Here is a 15743-nt window from a genome sequence, read left to right as displayed (position 1 = left end):
GCGATGGTGCTGAATCCTGTTGGAATGTCCCAGGTCTGCGGCCAAAATGTTTGCATGCCCAAGGCTTTAATACACCCTCCAGGATATTTTGGCGATAATATTCGGCATTTATTCTGATGCCACGGTCGATTAATATGAGCGGAGATCAACCATCGGCTGCTATGGCGGCCCACACCATCACCATGGCTGCCGCTTGAGTTCTGGTGGCCAAGCGAAGGTACACATTTTCAGCTGACCTGGCAAGTAAACACGATCATTTTGATTGTTTACAAACTGCTAGACAACGAATGTTTTCTCATCGGAGAAAACCAAATTCGGCAGATCACCACTTTCGGTGAAGCGAATCAACTCTTTAGCTCTTTTGAGTCTATTTTCCTCCTGTTGCAGTGTAAGTTCTTGCACTTTTTGGACTTTCAATGGCTTTACCCCGAGCTCATTTTTCAATAATTGCCGAATGGAATATTCCGATATGTTCAGCTCACGAGCCATTTTTCGGCCACAGCGACGTGGGTCTCGATCAAGTCGCTTCTTTTCTTTACGAACCATTTCTGCTGATGTTGTTGTTTTCTTCCGTCCACTTCCTTGACGTCAGGGTACGCTACCAGTATCACGGTAACGAGCGATGGTACAAGACACAAACGATTTATTCACATTTAAATGCAAATATAAAGAAATCACACTATCTCGCTTGAATTCCATCACGAATAACTTCTTTTTTGGAAAATGCTGACCAAAATGCTTGTAAACAATATAATGAGCTGCCACTGGAACAGTTTTAATAGCTGTCGAACGAGTGGCTTAAAAATGGCATCAGTCTGAAGTTGGTTGCAGTTGTTTCATCTCACCCTGTAGGCTTTGTGCTGCAGAGAGCTATTAATATAATTACATTTATTTTATTGTTAACTATTTAATTAACTTTTTTGTTTTTGGAGATGAAAATAGCACTTCTCTTTTGTCAGCAACAATTTGGAAAAATACCTTGTTCTATTTTTATCTCCTCTCAAGATGGGCAAATTCAAATTAATCACTTCAACTATCCTCCACCTACCTACCTGCCTGCTTGCCACCGCATTACATGAAATATGTATGTAATAAAAATCAATTTGATATCGATTTCGACACGCTTGGCGCGCGCTCTCCATGTTTCCGTTTTCTTTTGCTCCACAAAGCCAGACAAAATAAGATTAAATGGCAGCGCCACCAAAACGTGATTCATTCTCTAATGCTGCGTGATGTAGTCGTTGTCGCTGTCGTCGTCGTCGTGGGTGGAGAAGGAGTAGTGGAATATAAAAGAGATTACCCACCCACCCATTTAACAAACGAAGCGACGGCAAATGTGTACGTGTTTCCGCAACACTTTCAGGCATTACAATTTCCACAATTTTCATTGTTGCTTTTCACGTTTACACATTGTTGAGAAATGAACAGCAAGAAAATAAACAACAACAACTGCGCCAACAACATTGTTGTGAAGACTTCTTGCAAACAAAGGCTTCAACCAAACTCCTCAATCGTATCCTTTTCAAATGAAAGTGAATTTTATTGCGAAACTGTGGTAGTCGACGATGGAATACGCAAACCCCTCCTGGCGCTGGATAAGTCATATAAGCCCCACTTTTAGATGGGATTTTATAAATAAATTTCCACGGAAAAGTAAATGTGAGGGAAGAAACTCATTGGTTTTACTTGATTGGTTATCGAATTGATATTTATCCCACAAAAGTTATCGATAAATTTAATTTAAACATTTTTACTACTACGATAGCCGATTTATTTTTGGTAGACCTAAACGAATACATAATTTTCTTCGCTATCTTACCGAAAACGACGAAACTACCAAAACTATAAGCAATTATAAATTGCTGTTATCAATAATTGTCCTTAACTAATGCAATATTCTAACTAATTAGTGCGATTCTCTAACAAAGTTAATGACGGAATTAACCAGATTTATCGGCAATATCAATTTTTAAAATGCTGATATTTTTGGTATTTAACAAAAAATTGTCGGATAGTCGATATCGATGAAATTGACAACTTTGAGTTTTAAACTTACCGATTTTTGTCCGTAAGGACATATAAAATTGGAGAATTCTCGTATTAATATCTTTAATTTTTGGTTATAGAATATATATTCATAGCTCCGCGTAATCGATTACGTTTTTTTTAATATTCAGCAAACTACTACTTATTTGAGAGAGAATGATGCCAATCCTCGGTAGGTACCAGAGGTACCAGATGGAGTAGACCAATATATCCCATCTCCACAGCAGATCTTGTGTTAGCAGAGATAATAGGATGTGTGAAATATAAAGGGAACTGGATACATATTTCTGATTTTATGATCGTTTTGGTTATTCAAAAAGTTCACTTTTTGTGTGGGAGGTACCAGAAGGATTGGTCCAATCTCTGCCATCTTTATAGCAGATCCTGTGTTGATGGAAATATTGAGATGTGCCAAGTCTGAATGGAATAGGATAATTTCGCGTTTTATGAGCTTCATGAATATTCAAAATTTTGAACCCTTGTGGCGGAGTTACCAGAAGGAGTGGACCAATATATTCCATCTTCACAACAGATATTGAGTTAATTAAAATATTGTGATTTGTGTAATTTGAAGACAATCGGATACTTATATCACATTTTTTTAGAGTTGTTGACCCATTGTGAATGAGGTACTTGATGGAGTTGACCGATATTGTCCATTTTCACACCTGACCTAGCACTGATGCAAATATTGGCATTTGCAAAGTTGGAGCAAAATTGGATTATCCTTTCTCTTTCTGTGCAGTAAACTATTTTCTTTGAAAATGTTGACATTTTATTGGGGGAGGTAACAGAAGAAGTGGACCGATATTGCCCATCTCCGAACACGATCTAAGTTTGACAATAATATTACGATGTACCAAGTTTGTATCAAATCGGTTACTACCTTCGAAGAGTTATCAGCCAGACAAACAGACGGACGGAAATTACAAAATCAAATCAATTGTCCTGAAACGGATTTGTTCCAAAGAGACCTAGAGTTTAAAAGCGTCATTACTAATAATGATATATACCCTCTGTAGCCATATAGGTGAGGATATAAAAAAAATCACGAACACCTGGTAGAGAGGTTTTAAACGCTTGAATAGTACAAAAGCCCGACGATATATAATAAGGCAGCGGCTCAACATCAGACTTGTATCACAGTTTATATATCACAGAGTAGAAGGTTAAGTACTTATAGGTTGATTTTTGATTCTATTTGATTAGAAGAACATTATAAGGTCATTGAACAGAAAAATAGGGATAACTCCGTGGAATTTGGAGAAACGGAGAAGATAATTCATATTCTTTTGTTGTCAGATTTTACGAACGAGGCCTTGAAACGCCGCACATTTTACACATTTTAAAAACATTAGTATTGTCTTCTGTCCCAGTTTCTAATCAGTCAATGTCTGTATTCTTAATCTATTCTGTAGCAGCAATGGGTTTGATATGAAATAATCGGTGTGTAGTGTCGTCATCATCTCGTAATTGTCATTTCAAGACATTTACCTTCCAATTTTAAATAAAAATGTATATATTCAAAAATTTGGCATCGTTTTTATCCACCATACTTGTTAAAATAGAGTCATTATAAAAGAATTATGTTTACTTAGCTGGTTATCGAATCGATACTTATTCAACTGTCACCTAGTTATCGATTATTTCATAAAATCGAATTACATTATCTTGGTGACGGCAACGAAATTTAGTCGACCTGTCTTAACAAGTCTTAATCCAACATATCATTATCATCATCATCGTCCTCATCTCGTAATTGTCCATTCTCTTTTAAAAAGATTTAAATTGTTTTTGATATTTTATCTAATTTTCCGCGCAAAATAAAAACTTTGCCTGCCTGCCATCCCACATTCAGTTATGCCGGTTCCCCACTTTATATCGTTCGTTCGTGTAATGGAAACACACACAGCTTAGAGCTTAACAACATTTTTCGAATGTGAAAGAATGAGTGTGGTGGGGGGGAGGGTTGTGTTGGATCTAAGGCTGATTGCTGAACAAACAAACCAAGCCAAACATACCAACAACCAAGCAACAACACACACAGCAAGCCAAGACCTTCTGCGCTCAGCTTGTGTGTCGCATTAATTTTTCTTTTTATTGTCGACGTTTCTGTAGTTGTTGTTGTTGCTGTTTTTCTCAAAATCCATTATTACAACAACGACTGAGAATAACAGCTAAACTAACATAAGCTTTGAACATACCAAAACCCAAGCATGGAGGGAAAAAAACGAAATGAAAGACAAAGTCGAAAAAACAACACATCAAAAGCATGACTACATAAAAATTGGTAATGGTTCTTCGTTTGCGTTCGTTTGGTCTTTCCTTCGGTTGGTTTGGATTTTTGTTATTCAAACTCATACTCTGTCCGGGCACAAACTCACACACACATATATACCACACCATTCTCCGTTGAAGTGAACAGCTAGCTCGCTCACAGCTCAAATCATGTCGAGCGACCCCGACCGTTCGAGCCATTCGTTCTTTACTTTATTTCTTTTCCTCTGCGTCTCCGTCCCGCCTCATTTCCTTTGCTCTTCCACGAACATGACAACAAATGGCATGTGGGGTTCTTTCTTTCTTTCGTTTGCTTGCTTGACTCGTAACGAACGACGGCGGCGTCGTCGTCGTCATCATCATCGGTGTTGTTCATCGTCGTAATCTGCCGTTTGTGTATGGCGGCGTCATTTGTTGTGTAGTCTTTTCATAAAGACTCTTCTCTTTCTTGTTTGTGTCTGCCTTCGTTGCTGTGTATTTCTTACTTGTGTATCTACGACTGACAGACCGACTAACTAACCAAGTGACAGAGCGACCGGCTTACTGACTGACTGCATGTCTGTAAGTATGTCGAAGTATTTTAGTATTCCTCCTTTACAACAATGTTACTTTTGAAATGTGTTATTCAGCATTAAAGCCCTCTCTGTGCCCCAACCTTTTACAACTGAACGTTAAACAACCAGAGAAAATATTCATGGAAAAGGTATCTTGATATTATTCTTCGTCGGTCTGTTCGTTCATTTACCTTGTCGTTTAGTCAATTCGTTCGTCGTTTCAGTTCGACAAATTGTCAGTTTGTTTTTAGTTTACTAATACTTTGTAAAAAGAATAGAGGTATAATGTATTTCTTCTTCTTTTTTTTTTTTGTTTTCTTCTTAATCTCATGTCACTCTCGCAATTTTACTATTTTCTCCGATAGATGAGACACAGTGGGATATTTTGACATTTGAATTGCTATACCACCATTTAATTCAAGAAAATGATTTTTTTTAAAAAAATCACAGTTTATCACACATAGAAGGGTGGCCCAACATTGTAAAAGGAATACTTAGTGGGGAGCAAACGTCGGGTTTTAGATTTTTCGATTTTTACGTTCAAAATCCAATTTTAGACCTATTGATTTTCTCCAATTAGGTAAACATTAATTTTCAATTTTTTCCTTGTGAACCCAGAAGTCGACTGAAACCGATTGTGATCTGTAGATGGAATCGATTTTATTTATAACCATTGGTGGACATTCTCAAGAGAATGGCTACCAAAAACTACAATTACATTGATCTTTGTATACTTTTTGGCTAATATGAAAATAAATAATAAAATCGACGGAATATTAGTGACCGTGAAATCGATTATTGCTTTGTTCTTTTAACACAAACCAAAGTCGACCTTTATTTTTAAACGTTTTAATGTTTGGTAAATTCAAAGGCCAGTTACGTATTCCTATATTAAAAAATGATTTTTTATACCCCCCACCTTGGAAAGGAGGTTATATTAAATTTGTCATTCCGTTTGTAACACCTCTAAATATTCGTCACAGACCCCATAAAGTATATATATATTCATGATCAGCATAAAATGTAAGACAATTTAACAATGTCCGTCTTTCTGTCGGTTGAAATCACGGTTCAGCTCCCATTATTTGACGTAAAGCTTTAACATCTGGCACAGTAGTTTGAATTGTGTCTAGGATGGTTGGTAAAAATGTTTTCTTTTCCGAACTTAATGTCTTTTTTGGTGATTACCCAAGACAAATGTGTGTGAAAATTCATCAAGTGCAATTTATAATTTTCTCCTGTTGCATGAGACAAGAGTACCATGGTTTCGGAAAATCCCAACAAACCTCAACAGTTCGCTTGATTTTTGTGTGGGGATATTATCCTCCCCCTGGTAAACATTACCATTTTTTTCCGCTAATTAAAAATGTTTTTATAAAAGAAGCAATTAACGGGATAAAACCTGTCTATTTTAATTCGTCTGTAAATAAAACTCGTTTCCAGGAGTCAAATCCCTTATGTTGGAACATTGATAAATGCTTACACTAATAAGGAGGATTTTTACTAATAAGGATTTTACGAGGATTCCGACTCTGGAAACCGTTGTCGTTTAAAGTTCTTTCAAATGCTGTATTTCTGCTGTCTTTGTGGCATTTTGCTGTACTTCTTTCTGAATAAAATTCTGAAGCTTCCTTGGTCGTCCACTGAACGGTTTGTTTTCTGTTTCACCAGTCTTTTGTCGCTATTAATTGCAGGTTTCTATTCACATTTACTCATTACTTTGTAATATAATTACAAAATATATTTTAATATATACAATGTTCGGCTTTGGTCTGAAGTAACTTAAAGACACTTAAATCAGATAATACAGCTAGTACCAATGCCCACTGTGCATTTAAATCAAATGCAATGCCCATTATTGTAAATATATGATAAACGTCCATGCGTGTATTTGAACATTATCTCATTCTCTCTCTCTCTGTCTTCGTATCAGCTCATTTTATGTTGTTGCGATTTGAAATTATTTAAATTTAATGTGGGTGAATTTAGAGCCGGCAATTCCTTCAGTTGGACAACACACCAAATGCTGTGCGAACACAAATCACTAAGAAGATATCATCCATATGCACGCTATGTTGTCTTTAGACCAGCATACCACCACGTCAAACCAGCAAGAGAGGGCCCCAACATCAAGAGCTCCATGCCGAGCCCAAAATGCATACCGTTCATATCATTCATTCTCTGCTGCTGTTGTTGTTGTTGTACACTTTATTGGATTGACTGACAGTGTGTGGTTTTATTGCTTTCGTTCGTCGTTGTGTGTGACCCTAACCCAACGGTCTTACTCTGGTTCAATACTCAATTTCCAACAAAGAAGTTATTCTTCTTCCAACCTTCACCTATCCCCCGTCCCACCCATCGTTCATTCATTTCATAAGTAGTCCTTTTATTTATTATGGAATGAATTCAATTGAGACTGTCAGTCAAACTTACCATCAACCGACGGAGCGACCAACCAAACAGCCAGCCGGCCGGCAAACAACTTGCCTGCTTTTATTCTTATCCCCATGGCCAACACTACCCACCACCGCCAACTTTCAACTTGAGAAAACAAACCACACCGCCGCCTGCCTGCCACCCTTTGTCAATATCAAACTTCTAAATAATGTGTTCGTTCGTTCGTTCAAAGTATTTTCCAGATATCTGCCATCATCCATCCCTGTTTTTGCCCTAGCTGCAACTTTGACTTCGATTCGCTTTTTGTTGTGTGTGCGGCTCCTTTGGGGTTTGGGTAATTCTTATCTATAAGTCATTGCTGTGCTGTGTTGTTTCGACAATGCTCCCTTCCTCCCTCCGCCCGTCCTTTGCAATGGTTTCACTAAACTAACGACGTACATATTTCGTTTAAGGGTTTTCTTGCTGCTGCTCTCTGCTGTGTAGCACAATTTTCATTTCATTGCTTCTTCAGGTTTCTTCATCTATACCCCATTTATGTTGCACCTAAATTTTGCAGGGGGAGAGAGTTTCTCAGCCTTTGTGTGTATGAAAGTGTTTGTTAATTCCTTAATGTTCATTCTTTGATATAACATCCGTTGCTCTCCTCCCCCACCGACGACGACCCTCTTCTGGGGTATTTTGTTCAACGCAATCATCGTTTTTCCAATGTAGAGTCGACGACTAAAATAAATGTATGCTGCTTGTTCTTTTTCGTCTTCTCCTTGGTTGGTTTTGTTTTGCGTCTTCATCTTGTTCTTGGCACCACAAACAACCCAGGCAACCCAACCAACCGAACCATACCACGACGTTTAGAGTGCTGTGTTTTGTTGAGACATTTTATTTGGCTCTTCCTCCCCACATTTGCTGCTTGCTCTGCCCGATAGATAGATAGATATACTTTTGCATTGTCGCCCTGCTGCCATAATCTTACTTCTCGTCGTCGCCGTAGTGTTCTTCGTAGTCGTCATACAATTCGAGTCAATTTATTTAGTTGCTGCTGCCGCTGCTGTTGTTGTTGATTTTCTCATGAATGTTTGGCTGTGTTCAGTTCTGCCACACACAGTGTGTTTGTGTGTAAAATTGTTTTCAAAAGGGGGAGTTCAGAGAGTGGAACTAGAAATCATTGTGAGAGAGTGGTAAGAAAGGAGGGAAACAGTATGAGAAGAGCATGTGGTTTGGCATTCGTTGTGTGTTTTTCAAACCCAATCTACTTTACTTAACGTGACAGATTGTCTGCCGTTATGTCGGTCTGACCGGCTGTGTGTTCGCCCATGTGACCGACTCTCTCTGCGACGAGTGTGTTCGTCGTTTGCTTGCTTGCATACTTACATTATTTCCAACTCCCTCTGCCCTCCTGCCATCATCACATGCACCCCATCGCCATGCCTTTGGATTTGATTGCTTGTGTGTTCCTCGCTCTGTCTGTTTCTTAATAACACTTCATTTGGTTTTGTACTGGCTGGTTGGCTGGCTGTTCCATCCCCTCTGTGCCTGCTGGCCTGTTCGTACATTCGTTTGATTTTGGGTTCGTCGTAGTCGTCGTTCATTTTATAATTTTGTACATTCGTCTCATTTAATGGCTTGGCTGCCTGACTGGCTTTTAACTTTGCCTGTTGTGTATCTGCTGGCGTGGATGAATGTCAGTGTGTATGTGTGCATTGTGTGTTTTGTTGTTCATTCGTACATATTTTACTTTGAGGTTTCTTTTAGAAATACCAAATGAGTTTCTTGTTAATCGACAACGACGACGATGACGACGGCTCTGTTGGCTACGTTCCCGCCGCCTCGTTGTGGATGGATTTTGTTATTTCTTCATATCTCTTCTTCGAGTGTCTATCACAGATATTATTGTTGCTGTATTTTGTTTAATATTGATTGGATTTGAAAAATTCGAATCGAAAATGGATTTGACTGACTGGGGGTACTCTACTTTTGTAACGACCATCGTTAAATTGTGACATGCCGTTTTTTTTTTTTTTTTTGTGTTTGCTCCCCTCACCATCAACAGCTGACTTTTGATGACTGACTCGACTCTTTCGTTTGTTTTTGTTTATGATTGCATTTATGTGTTCTGTTCGTCGTTCACATAGCCATCCTCATCTGTCGTCCGCTGTATTGCGGCACATTCAATTTACCAATGTTTTCTTTTCTTGCTGAAATCAACAGAAAACGTTCACAGGAAGATACTCTATGATTCCTATAAGAGTGCTGTGCCCAACGAACCTCTCTAATCTGTGTGACGTTGAAGGTCTGTGTGTGTAGGGAAAACGACTGTGTGCATGTTTTTTTGTGCTTCTTTTTTTTGTTTGTGACTTTAATGTTTTCATTTTACTTTACTGCAGCACTTCTTTTTGCGGCATTTTTATGGGTCACTTGAAATTTGTTATTGCTATTGTCATCATCATCGTCATCTTTATCCTAGCTTGTTTTTAGAATTTTAAGTGGTGTGTCCTTCTTTCTGCTTGTGGGTATTCAAACAAATCATAACATCTTGGAAGGGGTTTTTTTCCTTTAGAGAACAGTATAGTTGCTATGGTTAGCAACATTTTTAAATGCAAGTGATCAAGTATGTTCTGAAACGTTGTCAATTATGCAGAGGAGAACAAAATAAGGAAAAAATAATCAACACTTTCTACAAATCAAATAAAGAATTAAAAAATATCTTCAACTTGATTTGTTGGTATTTTATAAAAACTAAGAGAAAATGACATCAACTTTAATATTGGTGCATGCTCATGTCTGAATTAAGGTCGTACGTTTGTGGTCACACGTCAAACCTATTCTTAACTAATGGAGAGTTATTTTAGTTTAATAGAGTAATTATGTAAATAAAACACGTTCCATGTAAACGCTAACAGAACATCTGTTAGAAAAACACATAGGCATCGCCAAAAATGGTTCTGGCAAAATATTTTTTTAAAATTCCAGTCGAATGTGACATGGAAATCAGGGGATTGTGCCAAAAACCATTCGTGATCGATAATGTGTAGCCCACTTTCAACGAATGTGATGTAGGCTGCACATGAAAGATGCAACTTGAATTGAACTACTGATTCACAGATAAGAACCACTGAACCTAGTAGTCTGTCAAAGTCGTGATTACATTTAGTTCAAGTAAAGGACGAATATGAAATAAACTTTAATATGAAATTTTGCCTATGGCCGTGTTACAGATAGTCTTGCGAAATAATAAAGATATACATGCGCCTTAAAAAGATAAAGTTACACGCTGCGTACAGAGCATGGTAGAAGAATACAGGTAGATGCATCTACGCTTGGGAATATATCGAAAAATTTTAATTTTTTTTTTTTCAAATATAAGTATATTTTTATATGTTTTCTTATACGACGTCATTCGGAGGATATTATAATCAGCGTTTTAACAATTTTTACAAATTTAAATAATTTTTCATTCAACATTTTCAATTCCAAAATTGGTTTGACAGTTCCTTGTCCCAGCAGCTGTGTCGATGAGTCTACCTATATTCTTCTACCATGGTACAGCGAAAGATCCAATATTTTTCTGTGCTCTTGACACATAAGGAAAAAATTAATTTCAACGATGGCAGTTTAAACTTTTCCGAGGGACAAATGCCTCAAAATAAAGTGCAAAGGAACCCAAGCTTTTCTGCAAAGGATCCTGTCAGACATGCACAGTAATTACATAAAAAATATTTTTAAATTCCATATTTCACATAAAATCTCCCTATATCTTGAAAATACCTATAAACCTCAGGATAAAATTAGTCTTTTTTGTAATCTATTTGAAGTTGTAAGTACCTTCCTCTAAGAGGGAGGGTCGTATACAAAAACCTCTTTTGATTGCTTAGGTTCCCAGCCTTTATTGATTCTGTTGTAATGGCTAATACCAGTCGACCTACCTACCTACCGATATTTCTATAATTTATTTATTGGAATTTTATTTACCAACGAAAAAATATTTCAACCTCAATATCGATGAGAGCGGTTGGCTGGGCGGGTGGGTAGGAGAGTGAGCGTGAGGCGGTGGTTAAGTAAATTTGTTGCTCACATATTTTTTTGTTAAACAAAATAAATTCATGTGAGTTGAACGAAAGATGTGTGCGTGTGCATGGTTTGTATGTGTATGAGGTCCCACTGTGAATATTATTATTAATTTCTATACGTTTTTTTGTTGTATTTTCGAAATGAAACAATAACAAATTTGTACATTATGAGGGAGAGTGTATCGCGTCGCACCCTGTGTTTGTGTGCTACTTGTATTTCCCCCCATTTCTATACACTTGCTGCACTCTCACGCGCTCCGCCGTGTCTCTGTCCCAGACCGATCCGACCACACCACACCACACAACGAATGACGACGACGTTTCTCCTCGTATATCGGTGGCGGTCATATGTGCGCGCTATCGTATCATGTGTGTTTGAGTGTGTGTGCTAGCCGCGCATTGCAAGTGAAATGTTTTTTCCAGAGGAGAGGGAGCTTTAGTTGAAGTTTAGCTCGGTTTTTTAGAAGCACGTAAAAATAATTCTCGTAATTTTTTTTGATATAATTTCGTTTTAATTTCCATACGAAAAGCAAAAAAAAAAAACATGCTCTATTCTAAGAAAAAGACGGCAGACGTGTTTTGAATGTTGTGTTTTATGAAAAGAAAACAGAAACAAAAAGATAAAAAGAATCCGGTTGAAAAGAAGAAGAAAGCAAAAAAAAAAAAAAGAGCAACGTGCTTGAGTTTTGAATGTTGTTTTTCGAAAGAAATGTCAGTGCCAAATTATATGGTTACACCAACAACAACAAGTAGTTTTAAATTCATGTGGCATGTTGACGGTGGTGCCGTGGTATCTCTTGCGCGCCTTTTTTCCATCTCGTGCAAGTGGAATGCTGCAGCAGTGTTTACAGCGAAAGAAAAAATATGGCAAATGGGAAATGTTGACTGACAAAATCGTCGACCAGCCCGTCTTTTGATTCCATTTTTACATTTTGTTGTAGTTGTTTTGTTTTCTTCATACAGATCGATGGTTGGTCTTTAAGTGTTTTTCTTTGTGTGGGAATTTTTTCAAAACAAATAATTTATAATCTACACATTCGTAATGCTGCTTAGCCATACTTCCTTCCGACAAGTTGTGCTGAAAAAAAATAATAAAAACAAAATTGATAGCTATTTAGCATTTTTCTGAGTGTGTGTGCGCGGGAGAGGGTGTAAATGTTGGCATTTAACAATGAATTTTGTTTATCTGTTGAATGCTGTGTTTTTATTGCCAACATTTTTTTCTCTTTTCTATATCTCAAAAGGGGAAAGTCATGGAAAAACGCTAAAGACCCGTTGTCGTTTTTTCATGTTGTTATCGCTGTCATTTCGACGTCAGCAGCAACAATTGATTAGGCAATGTATTTGTTTTTGCTATTTGTCATTATTCATTGTTGTATCAGTTTGATCGCCGGCGTCGCCGCCTCCGCTGGCTTTGCTTTGGCACTGTCGTCATCAGCATTATTGAGTAATGTTTGGTGACTGACTGTGATTTTTTATTGCATCTTAATATGACTTTTTCTTGCATTGCATATTATTTTTTGTTAATTTATTTTCACTCTTTTTTGTTCCTCGTTTGTGGACATTGAACTTGAGAGTCTAGATTTGCTTGTTTACCACCGCGCTGCTGCTACTGATGATGATGGTGGTATGAACCGTAGATACAAATCGGTATGTGTATCGTTCGGTTAGTGTGTCGTTATTGTTGTTGTTTTTCATTATTTAAAATATGTTTTCCTATTTTGTTGGGTTGATTCATTCATATCTGGCTAATTGTTTATTCATTATTTGATAGGATTATTGTTTATTTCTTATTCGAACTGCACGTGATGACGATGATTGTAGTATTGTTAATTAGTGCAAGTCATTAGTAATTGGGGGTGTGGGTTTCGCATTTATTGTCTCTCCTGCTGTTGCCTCCTCATATGATCCGAGGGTACCTATTTAATTAGATTTTCGAAAATCATATGAAATTTACATTGTTTTTCACTATTTGAAATGGGGTACATACCATGGAACATGTTTCTTAATTTTACTCCACTTTTTTGCTTTATTAGTGAACATCCAAGAATAAACTTGCGGTGATGTCAAAGAAAGTAATAAAATGTTGTGTTGCAATTGGGTAATAGTAATCTATTGAATTACATCTGTCAAAAATTAATAATGATTTTTGTCAATAATTAAGACCTAAATACTTAGGATCCCTTTGTTTAAGCCTCTGTTCCTGCAGTACAAACTTTCTAACTTTAACATTTAACTTCCTCAAAGTGTTAGACATGTAGCCTTGCTCTTTAAAAGAACTCTTCAAGTGAATGTCACTGTGAAAAATAGACAGGCATTTTTGTACTTATAGAACAGCACTTTTTCATGAAAGGTTCGATTTTCTCAGCACCTCTCTCCCAAAAATTAATTTTTATTATATGTCAATTTTCTGTTTCTCTTTGTAGTAAGTCCATGGATTGATAGTGTGTACATGACTTGTGTAATTTAGATTCTTGGCAACACAGCTACTTATTTATGACACATGACAAGTATGTAATCTAACGGTGAAACTTAAAACAAATTTTGTTACCAATTTTGTTAATAATAAACGTTAGTTTCGTAAATGGTAAATAGCTTCTTTCAGCTTCCTATTGTAACGCTGGATCAATTTTGTTTCAATGAATAATTATTACAAAGTCACAGTAGTAACGCATTAATTTTATTACCAACTGTCAGTGTCAGTGGAATTGAAAACGAGGAAAAAAAATTTCCATGCCAAGCGTATTTTAAATTCCAAGGAATTCTTTATCTTAAGGTGAGGGTACACAAGCAGCTTGGAATCATAGCTAGGAATATCAATTATAAAGGGAAACGACCGCAGAATGTGAACGCGGCTTTGGCATCACTTTATGATATGTCACAAAATATACAATGCGAAGACTTCAAGCTCACCTTTAGTCTAAATAAATAGACCAAGAACAGGGCAAATAAATCTATATTTGCCCTGTTCTTGGTCTATTTAATTAGATTTGATTTTTCACATCAAGGTTGGCTAACTTTCCCCATCCATCCTTACAGGTACCTTAAATAATTACACCATAGCTTACTCCTCCTTGTCAGTATTTTTATGTGATGTTTTTTTTTATTTATTGCTTAATCCTTTTACATTGTTTTCATCCATCAAACCCTTTTTCATTACAACAACAACACATTTCGTATTAATTCTCATGAAGACGTAAAGATTGTGGCAAATAATTGTATTTACGTCGTCGTATCCATATCATTCACCACCCTTTTGTGACGGTGCTGCATTAAAATTGAAAAGTGGGTCAAGTTCTTTGTGCTTGAGTTTTTGTTTTTTTTTTTTCTTCCTCTCACGAGTTTTTGGCATCCATCCTCTTGATGGTGATTCTTTCAATGTGGTGTTCTTGTTGTTGTTTTGGTTTCGAAACCTGATTTATAACCGCAACAACAAAGGCGAAAAAAATAATAAAGGGGATTTTTTTTATATTTCACGTGCTTGGCATATTTATATATTTGGAATCCTCGTGCTGTGTGTCATCAGCATGCGGTTCTTTATATAAAATCATGCCGTCTTGATACCAAATAACTTTACATTATGTCAACATGTCAGGACATATGTATTTATCCTAAACATTAGTAGATTCGGTGAAAAAATAATTAGGTTATGAACATTCTATTCTAACTTACTTATTCATGGTCTAAAAATACTTGTATTCTCGATATCGAAATCAATTTGTTTGTTAAAAACATCTGGCGTCTAATATTTGATATCTACCGAAAAGTTCAATGAATAGTGAAGCTATAGTGTAGTTGTTCAAATTCATTCCGATCGAATGCGAGAATTTGCCATGCATGGCAGAAGAATACAGGTAGTCGCATCAACACAGCTGCTGGGACAATGAACTGTCAAACTGATTTTGAAATTGAAAATATTGAAAGGAAAATAATTGAAAATTGCAAAAATTGTTAAAAAATGCATATTATATTATTTATAAATCTGTTTTAGAATTTTGACGTATCAATGTTCCAAGCTGTTATGCATCTACCTATTTTCTTGTACCATGGGTTACATGTAAGCTATATTTCTCTTAACTAAATAAGTTCCTTCAATTATGAACTGCAATTAAAAATATTTTAAATTGTGCCTTCAAAGAATAAAAACTATTTTATAAATAAACAACGAAATATTTTTTTTGATATCTCCCTACATTTGTTCTACATCTTCTGTTGAAATAGTATGTACATCAATTCATGTGCTTAATATTCTCTCTCTTAATTAATTTCTCTCAATTTGTACCAATGAACCATTTATTATTAACTAAATTTGGCTAACAATCTTATTTAAAAAAATATATATTCACCAAAACTACGGCGCTTTTGCATAAGGCGATTCTTTCACTACGACGCAAAAAAGAATTCC

General features: G+C 36.5%; 1 protein-coding gene across 14 annotated transcripts in view; it reads left to right on the top strand.

Annotated features, from left to right (window-relative positions):
• The window catches only part of LOC101893897 (trithorax group protein osa), a 143115-nt gene that overhangs the window by 117244 nt on the left and 10128 nt on the right, over positions 1 to 15743 (top strand). For 3 of the 14 annotated variants that reach the window (XM_059122718.1, XM_059122717.1, XM_020036620.2), the window contains exon 1: positions 11783 to 12049. The exons of the other annotated variants lie outside the window; for them this stretch is intronic. In XM_059122718.1, coding sequence (XP_058978701.1) covers positions 12029 to 12049 — 21 coding nt within the window. In that variant the 5' untranslated portion in view covers positions 11783 to 12028. Of the gene's footprint in view, positions 1 to 11782; positions 12050 to 15743 lie in introns of those variants that run through there. 14 annotated transcript variants of the gene reach the window in all.

This window comes from Musca domestica, unplaced genomic scaffold (assembly GCF_030504385.1).
Source record: "Musca domestica strain aabys unplaced genomic scaffold, Musca_domestica.polishedcontigs.V.1.1 21, whole genome shotgun sequence".
Lineage (NCBI taxonomy): Eukaryota > Metazoa > Arthropoda > Insecta > Diptera > Muscidae > Musca > Musca domestica.
The sequence above is the reverse complement of the archived record's forward strand: the minus strand, read 5'-3'. Positions and strand labels throughout refer to the sequence as shown.